Source organism: Aphis gossypii, chromosome 1 (assembly GCF_020184175.1).
Source record: "Aphis gossypii isolate Hap1 chromosome 1, ASM2018417v2, whole genome shotgun sequence".
In the NCBI taxonomy this organism is placed as follows: Eukaryota; Metazoa; Arthropoda; class Insecta; order Hemiptera; family Aphididae; genus Aphis; species Aphis gossypii.
In genome coordinates, this window is record NC_065530.1 from 23,870,192 (window position 1) to 23,891,517 (window position 21,326).

The 21,326-nt window shown below is 29.4% G+C and overlaps 2 protein-coding genes across 2 annotated transcripts in view; both read right to left on the reverse strand.

Moving 5' to 3' along the window:
• Positions 1-11,877: 11,877 nt before the first annotated feature.
• On the reverse strand, positions 11,878-12,915 carry LOC114124063 (translocon-associated protein subunit delta). The gene is made up of 2 exons (XM_027987228.2): positions 12,519-12,915; positions 11,878-12,424 (listed from the first exon to the last, which is right to left on the reverse strand). The coding sequence occupies exons 1-2, from the start codon at positions 12,750-12,752 to the stop codon at positions 12,164-12,166; spliced, it is 495 nt and encodes a 164-aa protein (XP_027843029.2). The 5' UTR covers positions 12,753-12,915; the 3' UTR covers positions 11,878-12,163.
• Positions 12,916-15,449: 2,534 nt separating this feature from the next.
• Positions 15,450-21,326, reverse strand: part of LOC114124103 (semaphorin-5A) — a 46,270-nt gene continuing 40,393 nt past the window's right edge. Inside the window, exons 7-14 of the mRNA XM_027987281.2 lie at positions 20,969-21,151; positions 19,975-20,245; positions 19,518-19,886; positions 18,689-18,878; positions 18,238-18,591; positions 17,901-18,071; positions 17,461-17,760; positions 15,450-16,622 (exon numbers count right to left, since the gene is read on the reverse strand). Coding sequence (XP_027843082.2) covers positions 16,231-16,622; positions 17,461-17,760; positions 17,901-18,071; positions 18,238-18,591; positions 18,689-18,878; positions 19,518-19,886; positions 19,975-20,245; positions 20,969-21,151 — 2,230 coding nt within the window. The 3' untranslated portion in view covers positions 15,450-16,230. The remainder of the gene's footprint in view (positions 16,623-17,460; positions 17,761-17,900; positions 18,072-18,237; positions 18,592-18,688; positions 18,879-19,517; positions 19,887-19,974; positions 20,246-20,968; positions 21,152-21,326) is intronic.

Genomic DNA, 21,326 nt, shown 5'->3' on the forward strand with positions numbered 1-21,326 from the left:
AATGTACACAAACCGAAAAAAACATACATCATTGTAAAATCAATACATTTGCATCGCTCAGCTCAGAATCTAAAATCAAAAAAAAAAAAAAAAACAAGAAACAAAAATGAATAAATTATCATCGAAGTATAAATAACAACGAATTTGTGGTAACGTATCCTAAACACTGACTATTTTTTCGAGCTGTTAAACAGAGTAAGCCCGTGTTTGAAAATATAAAAACACTTTTGTCCAGTGTACATTCGTGTTTCGCTAGTCAATCGTACTTAAAATGTCAAACAACTGGTGCACTCAACTTGTACCTAATAATAATGTCATACGATTATGTGTATCGTTGTCATCGTCGTCACGGTCATTGTGTCAACGATTAACGATTAGTAACTTACTGTAAGACGCTGTTTATTTCTCACGGTTGAATAAATATAGACGGTTATATAGGTATTATTCCACTGTTTGCTTGCCTTACTTGTTTATTATGTGGCATCAGGTCATGTAGTCGTTTTCACTCAAAAAATATTATATAGTGACGGTTTTTGGTGGACGGTGAAACTTATTAAGAATATTTGTTTTCAAAAAACATGTTTTGTAATGCATCTATATTATGATAATATTTTAAACTAAAATAAAAACTTTTATATTTTTTCCTAATCATTATATTACTATTGTTTTTATTTTTAACGATTTTGTTTGTTATAGCATAATATATATAGTAAATAGGTGCTCGAGTTTAAAATCACAACAGTCCAAGCTCGGACATTGCCAAGTCTCTGTAAACATCTACACATACTAATGATAATACGAGTATTTACTTCTCGCACAAACATACTGTAAAATGCGTATAAGTATCGTATTGCTTATACAAAACCCCTTAATAAATCACTGCTTCCAATCCTCTTAAAATAACATTTTCGGCACGCCCCTATACGGTTTACATATAAAACCAGGAATGAGATAAATTTATTTTTTCCCTTCCGCCATTAATTGTGTTAAAACAGAGAATACGTACATTATTGTATTTGGTATCAATACGTAACAATAAATATTCGTATTTCGGTTATAAAGATAAATGCATGGTGATAAATTATTGTATAATAATAAATTAGTCACATTATTAAACGATGGTTAAAAGTGATATGTATAATAAATTACACAAATATTGACTGATAAAATAGTATATCTTATTATAACATAATATATATGAGCGTACAATTCGGTTAATGCGATAAGTAGGTAGGTTACCAACACTATCAACGGATGACAATGATCAGTGATACAATAATATTTCACAGCTCAACTAGACGCCTGCGAAAATGTATATGTTGTTATGTTACGATGTAGAAAATAATATACAGTTCCGGAAATGTTACGGCAAATAGTGTTAAAGAATAGCGATAGGTCAGTTGTCAGTTTAATAGAAATATACCTCTTGGGATCCTGATTATTATATTGTGTCATATTATTATCATAACTAGAGCATAGAACATTTGGTAAAAAATAATATATTATTATTATTGCTCCTTTTTAATCCAAACACTTTGAAACTTTGTGCCTTTTTTCACACTTCTATAATTGTATTATTTTTTTATGTCTTTTTTTTTTAAATCCTATTTATATGGTATCTATTCCTGTGTTATATGATATAGATACTAATTTTCCAACGAATCAATACAAAAATAACCATAACTTCTATGATGCTTGCTGAAAATATGTATACTGCACCCTCATTATATGAATACAGTGAGTTCCGCTTAATGTGATCACTTTGGTGCAGGTAATTTTGATTCTATTAACTGTTTGATTCTATAAAGCATTTACAACATTACACATACAATTTGGTTTGGGATTTTCATTTTTGATTCTAATAAACGGTTGATTCTATAAACTAGTGATCACATTAAGCGGAACTCACTGTATTTCCAAATGTTCCGAATACCTATAACCAATACCATTACCTATTGGCTTTTATTATAATACGCATAATAAATCCAAAAATCATTCTATATTGTGTATTATATAATAAAGGCCTGAGTAAAACGTTCCGCGTAGGTATAACTTAAGACATTTTTGGGGAGACTTAATTGTATATAGGTTTAACCATAGATTAGAATGAATTTAATCTGTGGTGTAACATATTATAATACCTGTAGTAAATATGGTTATTTCCCACCCGAAGAATATTAAGTAAACGTTTACTAATTATTATATGTAAATATTTACATCAAAATAAAAACACTCCTATCTACGTAAGTTCCTTTTTATGAACAAATATACACCAATACGCATTATGGTTTCTACATAAATCTAAAATTGAATGTATTACTTGTTGTACTGTAAATGTGTACAGTAAAATTTAACATTGTAAAAAAATCTTAAAATTCTTAACTATTTAGACTACTTTTATTATTTTATATAAATACATAAAGTTAATTAGTGTATTTTTCTTTAATTTATAATAGATTCAATTCAATTGAAAATTGGATTAAAGACTTTTTTATGTAACACAAAAACAAACAAATTTAAACCATACTAACTATATTCATTTCAAAGTTATCAACCCTATAAAGTCTGAATAAAGTGGGTACAAAATTTGTATTTGTTATAGTTCTTATTCGTGAAAGAATTTACGTACGGTTGTATTTTTTTCGTTTAGGAAATTAAGTATGCATCCCATACAGGGTTTCTTTTACCTGTTATATCTCATGTGGAAACTCTTCACAATTCATCCAATAGGGTATATTATAATATCTATAACATAACTTAATAGAATAGGACTAAAGGTATCTCTTGTAAAAACATTCTACTCACTACTTTATATATTTATATAAGTTCAGTGTGTAGAATTTATATTTTACTGAATAACCCATAACATATTAAATAAATCAATAAATAATTAAATATAATTAAATTGTTAATAACAGTTATTTAATTAAGCAGTAAATATCTATGACCATAATATACAGTTATAATTTATTTTAAATTAATAAAATTAAAATTAAAATTAAATATTTATGTTTATTGAAATTTTCTTTTTTTATCTATCAAGTGTATTAAACCGATCAATAATTTTAAAAATAGTTTCTGATATACATAAAATGACCTATTATGAAGTCTAACCAATGTAGTATTGGTAAATGTTTTGACTTGTTAAGGTAATAAAATTATAGTTGGTATTCCTCCAGTTTTTAATAGATTTTATTTTATCTCACTAGCATCACCAAATTATAGATCAGATAATAATTTTTTTCAATTTTATTCAGGTAACAACATAATTAAACCATATTGTATTTTATTTTTTATATATATACCCAGTTACCTTTACCTTATTATTTAAATTTTAATAAGTATCTTATTATTCTGAATTAAATTAAGCAACTCCTACAAATTCAAAATGCCTTTTTGATAACATGTTTCTACTTAATTTACAAAATACATTGCCTTGTTTAAATGTTTGAAGAAGCGGTTACCTTTTCAAGGTAGGTACCTCAAGTTTACATCCAAATGCATGCGTATAATATAATACCGAATAAGTATGTAACATATTATGTACGGATAAATTGGGTATAATATAATATGATGTACTCAACAATAAATAATAATAATAATATATTGTATACTTCTAAGAATACGGGAAAGAAAAAAAATAATGTCAACAAATTAACTTACTGTAGATTTTAAGGGAAAGTATATTTTAAACATTTAATATTAATGTACCATTTATTTCACAACACTCATTATTTCAAAAGACACTAATAATTTTGGTAATATTTATTTTACATAGGTAGTTTTATGTTGTTACAAAACAATATTTTCCCTTGGTTGCTTTTTATTTCTCCCCCCCCCCCGATTAAAAAAAAATAACGGACGACCAAATATAACCTCAAAGTTAAAAATTGAAGCAATTTTACTGTCCGAAAAAGTGATGTTAAATAAAAAAACATATCATTGTAACATCAATATACATATTAATCAATCAGCTCAAAATCTAAAAAGTAAAAACCTATATTACTCATAAAAAATAGCAAAAAATATTTATTTTTTTTATTTTAGAATAATGTTATTATAAAAACTTGAAAATTTTAAATTAAATATCTTATAAAACTTAAATAGTTTTTGAAATAATGAGTATCTTACATCTAATAAATCATTCTGTATATTTCTATATTCTATACTATAAAAGCAAGTCCCGATTTTTTATCAAGCATACAAATCCACACCGTTCAACGTATAGTCACCAATTTTTTTTCTGTTGGAGGGTTTAGTATCACTTTTGTTGGGGAACATGTCAAATATTTTGACATTTTTAGATTTTTACAGAAATACCTATGTTATCTAAACACACTATTTGATGTGAACAAGAAATATATCTACGTATTCCTATAGTAACAGTATGTGTATATTTATTTCATTTATTTCGAAAAAGGAACATAAAATAAGTTACACAAAATAAGTTTTATATCTCTCCTGTAAAGTTTGATCTTCGACGTATGTGTATAATACATAATAATATATTACAGGGGAGGCCAAACGGTCGATCGCGGACAACCTCAAAGTCGATCATGTTAGAATTTATTTTTAGAGCCATGCTCACGAAAATTAATCGAGGTTATAGTGAACAAATTGTCAATAAGTTATTTATCTGTAGGTATAATTTTCTATGAAAATCGATCCTCAAAGGTGAAGTATATTTTTAGTTGATCGTGACCAAAAATGTTTAACCACCCCTAATATATTAAAATAATTGTTTGAAGCATATGGTTAAGCAATCGCGAACGGCTTACCTTAGAATCATGTGTATATAGAATCGACGATAAATCAATTATTGTCGACGTACCTATATTAAATGTGAAAACGGCTCGGTGCTCTGAACGATCCTGCGGGGTTTGAAGTATAGATCACTGCGTCCTAAGTACGACTGACGAATCTCAAGATTCGAGTAGTTAAGATAGGTTAAAAAGCATCCAATAAAAATAATAATAACCAATAGAAAAGTAGTATAGTAAGCCAGTAGCACGCTGATAGGCTGTATGATGCGAAATCCACAGAATGTCACCCATTGTTGTTTAATAATCATTATTATTGATATTCATTTGACGACGTTATAATATTATTATAATATAATATAATATAATCTATTTCCCGGGTGTAAGAATAATGATATTAATGTGAGAAAAAAATTGTTTTTATTAGCATATTCATGAGAATTGATAAACACCTTAAATTATTATTATTTTGCGTAGGTATAAAGTATGTACACTTTATAGCATTTTATGATCAAAATTATTATAAGGCAAAGAAACAGTCTCACAATTTGCAAACAACTATCCACGAGGGTGGAGCACAAGGGTGACAGCTAGTAATATTATAAAATTAGAGTGATGTGCCATGAGAAAAATATTGTCTACTATCTTGTGGAAGGTTGCTGGATGTATACGTACATCGTAATGTTTCAAGACTGATCGACAGGTCTTTGATCGATTTCCAACCACGGTACTTATCAAACAATTTTCCAGCTGACAATGCATTAAAAATGATGGCATAATTCTACGAAAAAAAGTACGTCGAAACGATTTTCACCGTCGCTTTTGTTTGGACTGCAACAATAGTCTGTTCTCCCTTTTCGTTTTTAATTAAATCCAAACGACAGGTAATTTAATCACAATTATAATATAATATATTGTGTTAAATATATGTATATAGTAGTTATAATATAGTATAGTACCTACCTATACACGCAAAACGATTAAACAATTAAATTGAAAGTTGGTGGTTACGAGGTACGGCATTACGGTTAATGTCACTTTCATTTTGTGTATCTCAAACAATATTATTATAACAATATTAGACATGTTATGAATTTAGACGTGCGTTTCCTAGATTTATTGTAAACAATTATATTTTCCCAGAAAATCAATTTTTCCGAGCGCACTGAATAAACCAATGTAAAATAAATTTTGAATAAGAGGAAAAAAATTCACACTTATCACTTACTAAATATTTGTAGAAAAATGTTTGTCAGAATTCGATTGTAGACAGCTGAGGAGACGTGCAGTGGAAGACCATCAATTGGTAAACCAAGGACACTATTTTTCTGTAACAACGGTAAAACCAAGGTCGTAAAAACTGTTTAAATATTCAAACAAATTCATATTACTTGCATAATAATTTATATATATAATATATGGTAAAGAAAAAAATTAAAACACTAAAATATGAGTTTGAGCTGGGTTGATGTTTTTTTTAAGTAAACGTAATTGACTCTCCGAATGATGATCATACAAATTTTCAAAATGCTGTATAGAAATTCATTCATATTACGTAGAGGTGCCTCTTTTAAAATATATATGATAAAGGATTAAAAATGAATAAAAAACAATTTTACATGAGGACGGGACTGGTGGGGTGGAATTTTAAAAACATTTTAATTTCAAATGGATGGAAACGGCCGGGTCGATGCACGTTTTAGTATTGACTATTAACCTATATTACATATTAATATATACTTATTATAAACGTCACAACGTATTGTCAAATTCATCATCATCAGACTTCAAATTTTCACTGGTGATCCATCGTAACTACATTGACGTGGGAGTCGGGTTGAACAGCTACTATCTTCCTCACGCCAACACTATATCCACATCGCGTTAATACGTTATTACCTATATTACCTATAGTTCACGTATATACGCGCGTGACCATTTTTGAGCCATTTGGCGTGCTCGTTAAGTGTTTCAACGCAGTGCCGTCCAGCGAAAACGATTAAGCGTGTACCACCTACGTGAGAACCTACTTTATTGCTATTGATTGATTCGAATGATCCTCTAAAATGTAATCAATGACAAATCACGGACACAAGACAACTAATGGAGTCGCGTTTAAGTCGATAATAATTAAAGATGCCAAAACACTTAATTTGAACTAATGCATATTACTTTAAGCATGAAAATGGGTTAATCGTGCTTAAAAAAAGCATCCCACTCAAAGCTTTGTGGTTAAATGACAAGTGATAACTGATAACATAAATACTTTTTACAATGACTATAAATTACATGGACGAAAATCAAAATACAATTTTTAATGGATGAACAATCCGAGTGGAAAATTGTTTTATATTTATCTATATTTTATAATAGATAATATATTGTAACGATGTTAGAAAAATTAATTTTTAATCTCATTAAATGAATATCACAGGTATACCGTTTGTGTAACGACGAACTAAAAAAAATACTGGGTGCTTAGGGCGGTAATCGATAACCGTGTTTCTTTTTATAAAATGTATCCGTATTTCTTTGACAAATTTCTTTTTTATATTTAATTACACAACGTGTCAGTTCTACTGCGTACGGACAGAATGGACAGCTGCTGTACCAAATTGTTCACCTGTTAACATGCGTTGTCGTGTCGTTTTAATAAGTAAAGTAAAGAGTTATTATAGTCAAATTGATAAAAAAAAATATTAGTTTATTTTTTTATCATTTATTTTATACCTTGAAAATAATTTCATCAGTTATCACACTGACTTTTTTTTTTTGATAATATTCTTAAATTTATTATAAAAGTACATATCACATAATATTATGGTTAATAAAATATTGTTAAAATATGTATGCAATATAGAACAAATCATATTATTTTGTTTAAATAATAAATAAAATCTATACATATATTTTGTAATTGTTAAGTAAAAAAAAAAAATCGGTATTAAAAACTTTAGGTTGTAACGGTGACCACTGTCTAAAGGTGATTTAGCCATTTAGGTATATTATACTAAGCCCTGGAGGCCTAGAAATACTCATCCAACGTGTATAAAATTAATTTTTACAGTCAACAAACAATTTAAGTAAATAAGTAATAACTTTATATCGATAGGGGAGGGATGGCTGTAAAGAAATTATAGCGACGGGTGGTGTGAAAATTAGAGATTCGTCTTTGTTTCTATATTTATACCTGGTTAAATTATATAGTAAATAGAAATTTTTTCAGCTCATAAATTGGGTGTGTCTTGTATTGTAGTGCACAGGCGCGCAATCATCTTGTATTTATTGTAATAAATAAAAAATCACAATCTAATTTATAACCTTTAATTTGATTTTTTCCCTGTAGCAGTTCTAAACGGTATCTTTAATATGTAGGTATTATAATTTATATGTCATTGGTTTCAATCCTAAATGTTCATGCTCTTCAATAAAGTATCGGTAGACGGCATCTGCTCTTTTCTGTCATCAAAGAATTTTTTGTTATTCGACTGACTTTTTTCTCTGTCATTGTAGCGTAACATAATTGATTTTCACGATATTTTATACCATGTTTAATGATTTTTTTCTTAACATACACAATGTAGGTAGAATGTATCCACAGTAAATTGTATCAAGATAGATATTAAAAATAAAAATTATAGATTGTAAGGAGAACTATTTTTTTAGGTATATTATAAATAAGTAGACACTTTTATATTATACTATTTTGTTAAATTAAGTTAAAAATAATATACCTATACATGGAATGATTCTCTAATCGTCCATCAGCTGGCAATATTTTACAAGTTTTTATTTTCCAATAAATATTAAGCATTATACTAGTATAAAATAATACATACTTAAAATGTTAAACGCTTTAAAATATAAATAAAAAAGATAAAATAATTCCATGTATTATCTATGCTTGGATTACGTTTAAAAAAAATAATTGTAAATTACATGTAGGTATATAAACACAAAATATTATAATAACTTATATTTTATAATATTATATAATATACTTGATATCACTTGATATCGGATATTGTGATTGCAAAATACAAACTAGAAAACATTAACATGAGCAGAAATAAAAACAATATTGCATAATTTTAATACTTATTTTAATTTACGAGTATACTTAGATAGTTGTATGACTGTTTTTTGTATTATTCAAAATAGTTTATAAAAAATAATAGTTTCTTTTTTTCATTTTTAGTCATAACAATATATTTAACACAATTAAAGTCTACTTTTTTTTTATAAAATAAAAATTAATTTAAATTAAATTTTAAATCTAAATTCAAATTTAGTTTATGTTAAAAAAAAAAAGTAATAGAAACTTGATTTTAATTAAATTAAATAACAATATCAATCATAATAATAATTAAAAATTATAAAGCTTCCTTAATTATCAGGGCCGTAACTGAGAATAGGTCCAATGAAACTGGACCCAAACCTCCAAAAATATCTAAAATAGTTTACAAATGTTTGAAATAACTATATATTTTAAATACCAACATAAACATTTTCTATCATAAAATTAAATCTCCACTTTATTAAATTTAAAATATTTACCATTACCACTGATTTATTGCGTATTATCGATAACTGTGGTAGGTATTGACCACGGTTTAAGATATACCTTATATATATATCTTAAACCGTGGTATTGACTGTTTTGTATCATAATATCAAATGTAAATATTATAGAATTTTATAATAGATTATTATTAACCGACAACGATTACGTTATCAATGCCGGTCGGCGACAATTAACAAAAATTTTATATTTATGTAAGTTTTATTTTTCATATTTGTATACCTATAGGTATACAAATATGAATAGTCATTATAATGACTTGTGTAAAGACGTAAAGTGACATTTAAAAGTCATTTTGTTAATTAATTAAACATACCTATTTTAATAATATATAATAATGATGTCATAAAAAGTATTAGCAATTACAAAAAATATGTCCTGTATAAGTATTAAATATTTTATTACATAAACAATAATTTCATCATTATTTGAAAACTATATTATACGATTTTAAAAAAAATTATATCGATTGTTTGGAAAATATTTATTATTATTATTATTATTTCTCCGTACGAGAAAAAGAAATACAATATTAATATTTTAAAATTATTTGTCATTTATAATTTTTTTAAATTCTTACTTTATTTATTAACATTAAAATGTATTTACTCAAATAGGTTTATCTACCTTAAACTATGTCATTATATTTTATTATATCATTAACTAATGATTATAATTTAATCATCGATAATAGTAAGCTTGATGCAATGCATTTTAATAAATATAACATTCATTTTCTGTCGTGAGATTTTGGGCCATCCCCTCACGGCCTCACACCATATAATCATATGATAGTTGTAATCGTGGATCACAAAAAAAAAAATATATCGGGTTATTGAATAAAAGACTAAACATTTAGTGCTATCTAGTGATGAAAGTATAAATTAACATCGTATTTTAAATAATAGTTCACTGAAGAAAAGTATCTCACAGATAGTTACACAAACATGTTATTGCACAGGTGCTCACTTAAAATAACCTAGTACAGACAGACAGTAACCCTACCAATATTTAAAGTTTATTTTTTATTTTTTTAGAATTGGCAATATAAAAAATTGAATTTTAAAATGTATTCACTTCACACTTACTATGTACCAAGTTAAGAATGCGTGAATACATTTAATTATCCATGAAAGGGGTAGGTACTTGAGCACCGTTTTAGATGTGTGATAGTCACCATTGTATAAATCTGTGATCTGTCGTCTCATGACATCAAATCTATCACTAAAAAGTATCTAAAATTCTCTTTCCTAGTTTTAAAATGGTTTCTTATTATTTAGTAGTAAAAAGTATCTAAGAAATAAAATGTATAATTTATTTCCACTTTTTAAATTCTAAATGGAGCGATGAATGCATGATGAAGTGTAAGTGTTTTATTTGTCTTGTTTAACATTTCCAGCAGTATAATTGTTTTGATTATCAATTGTGGTAACAATATCTGGTAACAAATTGGATCTAGTGACCATCATGACTAAATACTAAGTGTTTAATATTTGAATACCTATTAAGAATTTAGCTATGGTGACTAGTTTGTATTTTTACAAAATTAAAAATACCCAAATATATTTGTTTTTTCAGCATTTAAATATCAAATGTTGTTAAAATCTTGAAAATGTGTAAATTATTTTGTAGTTTACAATTTATAAAATTTTGAATTTGTATAGCTAAGACTTGAAAATGTATTATACGGTTGCTTTACGCAATTAGTATTTACGCTAAAAATCTAAAATCAAATTAAACATTTAAAAAATGAAGAACAATGTTAATAATTTTTACTTAAAAACATTATTTGTGTGGACTTAAAATTCTAACATATAATATGAATATTACTATAATGTACCTATGTAATAGCATTTACAAAATGTATAAATTAATTTTAATATCACCTATTTACACTACTAAGTACTGGTTCACACTGGTTCATTAAAAAATGGTATTAACTAGAAAGCCTAATAAAAATAATATAACAAATTTATTGGTATCAGAAAAAAACTTAATTAACCAACTGCCATACTAATTGCAAAACAAATAACTTAATAGTAATATCAAAAAACATATAATGAATGTTAATTTATGAATAATGTTTATGATAATTCAAATTTAACATATTACAGCGATTGAACCTGTTATATACCAGACTGGTACCCACTTATACACTTTTTGGAGATTTAACCCAGTGTCCCAATGGTGATAGTCAATTGTTTTAAGTCTAGGTAAAGTTGTCACAGTGACTAATATAAAAGTGCTAATAATATAAGCAATACCTCATAATAAACATAAATTTTATATCTAGAAGTACACCAATATTTGGATACTATTCTAAAGGATTAGTTACAGAAAAAACTAAGTTAATAAACTTTATGATAAAATAAATATATATTATTTAAGTATGTTGTTTAATGCAAAACTGCTTAAATAATGCCATAAAAATTAATTTATAAAAATATTTGGGCTTTAAATGGAAATTACAATTCCAGGACATAAAAGCTTCTGACCAACAAACAGACTTCTCATCAGAGAACTAAAAACACAATATTATAAGAAAAAATTATATTAAAAAATGTGTAAAAGTACCAATCTTACAAGCAATATCTTACAATTTAATAACATATTCCATCAATATAGATGTTAGGTAAGGTACTGAGTTTGGGCAGCTTATGATATTGAATTAAATTAATACATTAATTCAAATAGTTTATTTCAAATATTTAAACTATGAATTAAAAAAAAAAAAAAAAAAAAAGATTAAAAAATAACAGTCACATAAAAACCGAGCAGACTTTGTAACAAAATATTTTATAATTCTTAAATAATATTAAGATTAGGAGACAATTTTTGACTTGAAAGTATACGCAAAATATAAAACCACCATGCTGACAATTGCAGCCAGGAATTCAGAATTGACCCAAGCACCCTTGTAAGCACCGGGGTATCGGACATATGCAGAGTGTACAGGTGTTACGCTGCTGGTAGATTCTCCATCCCGCAACAGTTTCCTGAGTTGTCCATAACCGGCCTCATCGTAAAATTTCACGTGATAATCGCCACGACGTGCCTTCTTGAAGTCATCTAACCAACTGACCTATAAAAACGACGAGCATATTATTATAAAATTTCAATATAACTACAAAACTTTAAGCAAAAGATCACAGTTGTATCGTGAACAAGTTACGTACTTGGTATTTGTTCGGACCAGCGTTAGCCGCTACTAAAAGTCGGCCTTCCACTTCGGCATACAGGTTGGACGGAGAGTCCTCGCACTCGGCGCTCACTTGTGCGATGAACGCGGCTTCGGTAACGATCATGGCATCGGTGGTGGTATATGACTCGACGGCATACTTACAACCGGCAGTGGATGAAGCCACAGCGCACAGCGACAGGGCGATTAGAATGCAGTGGGTAGTTTTCATCGTGGAATTCGGATGAGAAAAATCGGAATATCTGGATGAATTGATGAAATCCGTGAACAGGCGTCGGATTAATGATGTAAAGACGAGCGGACACGATTTCTGAAATCTAGTTCGAATAACGTAAAAGTGCCAACTGTTACGATCGCGTTTCGCGGCGCTAGTGATAACCGGCCTTGTCGATAACGCGTGTAACGAGATGTCATCGTTTTGGGGTGTGACCAACGTAACGAGTGCGAGACGGCGAACACTGTACTGCTACTACGGGTAAAAAAAAATAAATATGAATTTGGACTTTCGAGTAACAATGTAACATTTAAAAATTACAATTTCCAATGAAAATGATAAATTTGCCAGATAAAAAAATCATCTGATTTCATATTTATAGTTTTCCAAATAAATCGGATGAATTAGATTTAGTAATAACATATTAACATGTACATTGTACATCTACCTACCTATTATTCCCTTTGTCGCGGTCGTAAAAGAATTACAAATATATTTTGTTATGGGATTAATTTGAGATCGATTGTCTCACTTTTTTGATCTTTTCGACTTTACATTTAGTTTTGTGAGTGTGCAATCCTTTCTTAAAATTCTTCAATGTTAACATTTCAAAATTAAATGTAAAGGGATTCTGAGCGTCGAAATAAAATCTATCTGATTCCAAATCAATATACCTATCTAGTAGCATTATTCAAACTTCAAACACATATTATTTTATATATTTACTTACCTATTTACAAATTAATTTAAACGAATTTCAAATGTGTATCATTTATATAAATATATTGAAGCAATAGTGCAATACAATAAATTATTTAAGTAATGTGGGAGATTTTTATATTATATTAAATCTAATGACAACACCTAGTGGTCGTGACTTTTAAAAGTAAAAAAAGTCAACATTTAAAAAAATGATCGATCATTGATCTCAGTTTGAATTTATAAAATTATATAGCAAATTTATAAAATATATCTTAAGATATCTTATCTCATTAATATTTTTGTCGGTAGTTGATGATTTGATACCATACATAAGAGAAATATTTTCGTAAAAAAATATTATTATAATTTTAATTATGATTTGTTAAAAGTATAGGTACGATAGATAATATAACATATCGTTGTATTATGTAGGTATGTGTAAATAATCTATAAATATTTTAATCCTTAATCCTTATTCTTTAATTAAGATCATGTCTGAGTTTATCTCAGATAAGTACTAAATTTTTTCTGATGATTTTATTATTAGATAATTTTAAAATACAATTATGGCTATAAATATACATACGTAATTGAACAAAAAACACATTATTCAAATAGAAATAAATTGACCGTTAATAAGTGTTCATCTGAATATTAAGTATCTTTAAAAATACTGAAAATATAGGTACCATTTAATAAACTATAAGGGAACTTAATATTGAGTAGCTAATAAAAAATATTTATTGACTAAACAAAAGAAACCGATATAAAAATAGAATTGACGGAACTAAGTAGCAAAGAATTTCCACATAATTATATAACATGAAAATCAAGCCATTTATTTTAAATTAAACAATAAACACTATTGAATCTTTACGTATCTTATTCTACACCAATTGGTATATTGAATGATAGTATCCATAAAATGAGTAGGTACATTTACATACCTTATCAATACAATTTAGAATTATTTTTGAAGCATATTACTGACCATATACTATATGGTAGTATATACCCACAGGTCACTCGTGTTCCTCTTATTTCTCAAATATTATTAATATTTTTTATTCTAGACTTATAATAGATAGCTGACGTTTTCTTAAAATAATATGATTGTTATTGGTAAATAAAAATGAAAAACTACGAAAAATTAGTATAAAAATAATAATTGTTATTCTATTTTTACTTAAAAATAGTTATATTTACATGAAAAAATATACTATATTCACAACAAAATATTATTTAACAGTTACACATAGTACATATTTATTTATTATGTATTATACATAAATAAAATTTGGACAACAACATACAATAAAAAAATGTAAATTATTTACAATATTATAAAATGTAGGTACTCAACATGAGTTATATATACTTATATTTATATAATATATATATATTATAGGTATACAATAATATATTATGTGTTTAACACTTTTTGTTCACATAGTTTTTATGCTTATAAATTATAAAATTAATAATAAAAAAAAAAAATAAACAAATTATTCAGTCATTAATATTTCATGGTTAATCAAAATAATAGATTGATCATGAATATAATTGGCACAATGCATACTTGTTCAGTATAAAAGTACAAAAATAATAATAACCTATGTATCCATTTATTTACAATGCTTTAAAAATTACTTTTATTACCGATTTTTATCTTAGATATTAATGGTGGTTTTTAATATTGTTAGCGACAAAAACATATAATTTATCAGTGTTTTGAAACTCGTTAATTTATAACTTATTAAAAATAAACTCTATTATTTGACATAACTTTGGGTAAGATACAAATCCATTTTAAGTAAGTAGGTACACCATTATAAAATATATTTTGTATGACATAATATAACAATATGGATGATTAGAAAAACGATTCTAATCCACCATTATGCACACTTACGTACCAAACTTAAACTTACAATTTCAATTAATATTAAAAATATGTAAATGTACAATACTGGTTAAGATATTTCATACGTGTTTTTTTTTTTTTAATCGGATTTAATTTATAATAAATAGAGTATAGCAATGGATGTAATTCGATAACAGATACCATAATGTGCATCGTGTTTTTAAGCAGTCTTCAGTTGTATAAAAATGAAATGGTCAAACCGATATAATTACATTTTACATAGTTACTGACGTATAGCATTTGTATACGATAATCGGTTTAAAACATGATTTATTTCATAATATAATATAATATTATATTCTATCGAAACCAAAAGCTAACCAAATAGTGTCATGCACATTGATCGTTAGTCAATACAAAATAATATAGAAATAGGTTTTTACAAATCGTCGTAGAAACGTAATATTATGCGAACTTTATCAGTTACTCGCAATAGCACGCGTTAAATTAGATAGGTACGTCTGCTTGCGGAAAATCGAGAAGAAAAATACGTAATGACTAGCAATAACGAGCAGCAGCAGTACAGTAGTATAGCCAATATAATATCCGGACGTCCGAAAATCCAAAATACAACGGAATAATGAAAATACAAATAAATCCGGAAACGACGGTCCGGCTAATATTATACACGACAACTTTGTACACGGATTGAACAATCCGATAACTGCAGTTCCGCGCATAAATAAATAGAAATGGCAGCTGCGGTACAGAACCGCGAAAGACGCAAACCTGCGAGGGTGGTCCGCGCGATAATGGCGATAAAGACGTAAAGCTGTAACGACCGTCACAGCAATGCGATGATGGCGAGTATATCGTAGTAATTGTTATTGTTATTATTTGGCGATAGGGTTAGAAAAACTTTTCCTGTTCCAAGTCGGTACGGTTGCGCATCGTGTGACCGTTGACCAGGCTGTGGCTGTTCCGCTTGATGGTGGCCGTCTCGTAGTCGGCCGGTTTGTTGAACAGTCTCGGCAGCGTGCCCGTGGCCGCGGTACCGTTGCCGTGATGTTGCGCACCCACCGTGGTCGGTTTGGTGAACGACGGCGTACGCTTTGCGGGCGAGCGGTACTCCTTCATCGGCACCGTCACGTACGGATTCTGCTTGGTAGTGATGTAGTGAGGGCTACTCGGCAACTTCGGTTTCCGACGTCGCTGCCAAGCGCAGAACGCTGCGCCGGTCACCAGGGCGCCGGTCAAGAAAGACAGCAGGCACACCAACAGTGTGGAGCCGCTCGAACTCACTAAACAAAACGAAACGTGTTAATGACGAGCGTGGACGATCGCATATAATATCATGACATATCAAAATGTATTGCTATTTTTAAGAGAAACGAGTGGTCGAATGACCGCAGGTCGGTGGGTGTATAACGACGATCTACGAGGATACGAGTACGGGTCCGAGAGGTGTAATAGCGCATAGACGACTTAAGAATGCGTTGAGTGGATGAATATTACTTATATATTACTAGAATGAATTTGAGAAAAAACCCTTTTGGAAAGAGCACAATGCATCGGTATTATACCAAGTATATTATACCATATGTATTCACGATTAAACAATTAAACACGGTTTTCGGTTTCAATCATTGTCTCATATGATTAAACGGAATGTGAAAGAAAATCGGAAAATAAAATTATTTTTAAGTTGTTACCACTTTTTTTTTTTTTTTTACTTCATCAATCCGTATAATTTATTTATACGGATTGAGCAATTCGAATATTTTCTGTAATTTAGTTTAGGATGTCCGTTTTTTATATTTACCCGGTACATCGTATAATATATAATTCCTACGAAGTATAAAAAACCCTATTGACTAACTATAAAAAATACTTAAGAAATCTCTACAACTGCTGTTTTTTATTAAATTATAATTGGTAAGCTAATCATTAATCAGTTTCTATAATATTTTAGAAGAAAATCTTGGCTTTTCTTTTGCAACCGTTTAGTTATTTTTTCAATTTATATTTAACAATTTCCTAATCATAAGTAACATCTAGGTAACTATATTTTTTGTAGGCAGATAATTGGTATAAGAGTTACATATTAATTTTAAATGTTAGAGTGTTAATTATGCTTACCGATCTCGTTTTTCTCAAAGCAAGGAACAGATTCAACGTCGGGTCCCAAGCAATGGTCAAAAGTACATTTTCGAGTCCGATGTTTCTGGTTGTCCTTATCACAAACCGACCACTCTGACCAGTCTTCCCAGCCCAAATCCATGTCATGACAAGGCACGTAGCACGGTTCATGGCTTTCAGAAGGCCCTTCGCATCCTTCAGTGGACGTACCTTTTAGCATACAACTGCGCGATCGAGTTCTAATGCCTTCACCACAAGTCACAGAACATTCACTAAAGTCTGTCCAACAACTCCATTCTCCTAAGACACAATATAATTTATCATTTTCTAATTACAATGAAAAACAATGAAAGTATTATTATTATCTATATTAGGAACTAGTTAAACTTCTATAAATAGAAACATAGTATATTATAAGTAGCATACAATTATTCAATTACCTTTGCATTGATGTGTATTACAAGGTCTAGTGTGTGTGGTTTGTCCCTCACAATTATCCAAAAGACCTTCACAGGTTCGAGTTCTGACTTGTACACCACCACCACAATCAGCAGAACAAGCAGACCACGTTGACCATTCTGACCACGAGTCTTCTACATCAGATGATTGGTCTAATAAAAAAAGGATACAAATAAATATTTTGAAATCGTTATTAGAAAATACTAGAGTTAGTAACAGAGATTTAAATGTTTAAATATATAGTATAGGACCGACAAAAACTCAATTATAGATACGATGTACATATTATTATAGGTAATTAGATAATAGATTACTCACCAAGTCTATGACAGGATCCATCTTGGCACAATCTACTTTCTTCTTTGTCCTGCATAATGCTTAATGCCGAAATATCGGGTTGCGTTCTGCACGAGAACCTGTATCTTTTATGAGTACCGTTGCCCGCGGACACCCAAGGTGACCATGCCGATATCTTTTTGATGCTATCCGTGCACGGTTTCTGGTTACATAGTTCGTACTCTTCGGAACATCCTATACAATCCTGTCCTTCCTGTGGCGGTGGGTTGTTACAGTACCGTGACCTTTGTCGAATGCCTCCACCACACTTGGCCGAGCATTTTCCCCAAGCACCCCAGGCGCTCCAACCCGGCTCTTTTACCACAGGTGGTGAAACTGAGATAGATTGATAAATAAAGATAATAGTTAAAACCAAAAATATCTTACGGCGGCATCAAGCGTCGCCTAGGTGAATACTGCTAGTTACCCATACCTGGACAAGGTGGATTTGAATGGCAAAACATTTCATCAGTGTCTCGCCCTACACACACACGACCGCCGAATGCTGGCGCCGGATTTCCACAAGTCCTTTTTCTGACTTTCACAGCAGAACCGCAACTTTGCGTACAAGCTGACCAGTCCGACCAACCAGACCATTGTCCATGTACAGTGCAATTAGTCACCTAAGAAAAAAAATGAAAGTTAATTTATGTACGTCAATGACGTTGTTAGTTAACGTGTAATCATGTTTATACGTGTATAAATAATATATACATATTATTATAATATAATATATTATATTATATTTATATATAATAAATGTGTGCGTAGGATATTATAATTTCCCAGTAGTACAACTAATTTATCTATATGATCTGAAAATAAATGTAGGTATTCACGTACCACATACATACATGTATACCTACTCTAATAAATGTTCAATAGAAGTTTTTTTTTCTCATTACATGGGTGTGTAACATTTTTTACTCGAACTTAAAAAAGAATACCCATAAAGGACTGGTATCTTTATGGTAACTGCACGTTATACTAAAAAATTAGCATATAAAACCAATTTAAAGGAATATTGTTTATGTAAAAAAAAAATCAAAATACACTATTGTAATGAACTAATGCGTATTATCTGTGGAAAAGGGAAAATAATAGAGTATAAAAAATTATAAGCAAAACAATAAAAATTGTTTACGACAATTGTCGTTAAGGGTAAAGCATCTCGATAAAAAAAATAGTTAATAGCCATTCCGATAGTCGATTTAATTAGTGCACATCTAGGTAATATAATATAAACTGGTTGCATGTCACACCTGTATGGTAGGACCTTGGCAATCAGCCCCGTTGTACTTGGGTTCGGGGTTCGTGCACGTTCTGCTCGAACACAAGCATTGGTCGCTAGACTCTTTGCCGTTAACGTTTTGCGTACACGCAGTCCATGTCGACCAGCTGGACCAACCACCGTCGATCGGCCTCGACCGGTCCGGACACTTGGTAACGTCCTGTCGCCAATTATGTTCCATGATGTTACCGTTTGTCGGTGGTTGACACTTGTCGACATGCTCATTCCAACCGCAATAGGGATCCATCGCATTCATGCACGCTTCCTTGCTCCGGTGCCGGCCACAGTGTTGAGCCGGTATTTTCAACACCCGATCACGAGTGCCCACGTATATTGAATCCTGCGCAATCATAAACACACGATACCGAATGAGCACATAATTCTACAAATCGACCGCATAAAAAAAAACATTAGCTATTACGACGTACCGTGACTTTCAAATAATGCAACGCCATGATTTGGGAACCGGAACCCTCGGGAAATATTTTCCATTCTTCCAGCGTGCACGTGACCGAAGACTTCGGTAGAATAGTTATCTTTTTCACTGTACCTTCAGTCGTGGCCACGTATAAGACTTTTAAAGATCCGTGCGGTTTGGTCGGTACGACGTCCACAGCAATGTGAGTTAGAATTTCCAATGGCTTGTAATACAGAGGATCCATTGTGGTGGGCTGTACTGCGTTGTCCATCAGTTGGTATCTGTAAAAATACGAAACATATTAGGTACTTGAGTATAAAACATAAATGGTTTATCCACTAATAATGACTGACATATTATTATTATTATACCAGACACCGTCTGTCCAAAACATAATATATTACATACGAAAATGAACGTAAATCAAAAATGTATATAATGTTTAAGTGAATAATATTAATAATATTTAATACATTAAAAACCACTTTTATTCTCAGTTATCTATCATGATAAGACATAACTCAATAATATATAGGTAGATACATCTAAAATTAAAAAAAAAAATAAAACTTGTTTGGACGAATGAAAAATGCAATTATAACCCTTGTATGACACCCAACTCGATCATAAATAACTCGCGTTATATAATATGTATGTTTTTTAAGTTTTATAAATCTTTAGGCTAGGTTTCGATATAATTAAAACTTTTGAAAATAGTCTGCAGTATTATTTTTCAATATTGTACGTTCGTCGTTCATAAAAAATGAATATAAAAAATTGAAAGAATAAAAGAATAATTTAATATGAATTAGTAGATTTACATAAAAAAAATAAATAACAGGTAAACAAACGATTCGACCACCATCGGAGTTATATCCTCTGTATTTAAACTATAGGTTTATAATTTATATATGTTATATTGTATAAACTCAGAAACTCTAGTACAATAGGTACTTATATTATATAGGTACTACTAATAATAACAATGATAATAAATTAAATACCTCGACGAGTCAAGTATCTGATTTGGATCCTGTCTTTGGCAGTGTCCGTGGTTGAGTTGATGCGGTGGGTTATATCGTACCCATTCTGAACCGACGCTGGCTTGGTGTTTAAACGGTCCGTTAAACGCTGCATTTATAGCGGTAAGATTAAAACTACATACTGCTGATCCAGCTATGCCATTGCTGTAAAGAATAATATCACATGTTTTAATTTAAGTAACTTTAAGTGTAAGTATTCACATTAGTTCATAGGCAGTAATAGTAATATTAATAATAATAACACATCTTATAAAGATAGTTGAAAAACTGGAAACTAAATTATACGATGGTTTAATATATTTTAAAATAAAACGCTAAA

What these genes read in the sequence shown, in the direction of transcription:
- LOC114124063 (XM_027987228.2), bottom strand. Translation starts at nt 12,752, where the DNA reads ATGAAAACTACCCACTGCATTCTAATCGCCCTGTCGCTGTGCGCTGTG. An exon ending in CTGGTCCGAACAAATACCAA is followed by an intron (nt 12,425 to 12,518) that starts GTACGTAACTTG and finishes TCGTTTTTATAG; the next exon opens with GTCAGTTGGTTAGATGACTT.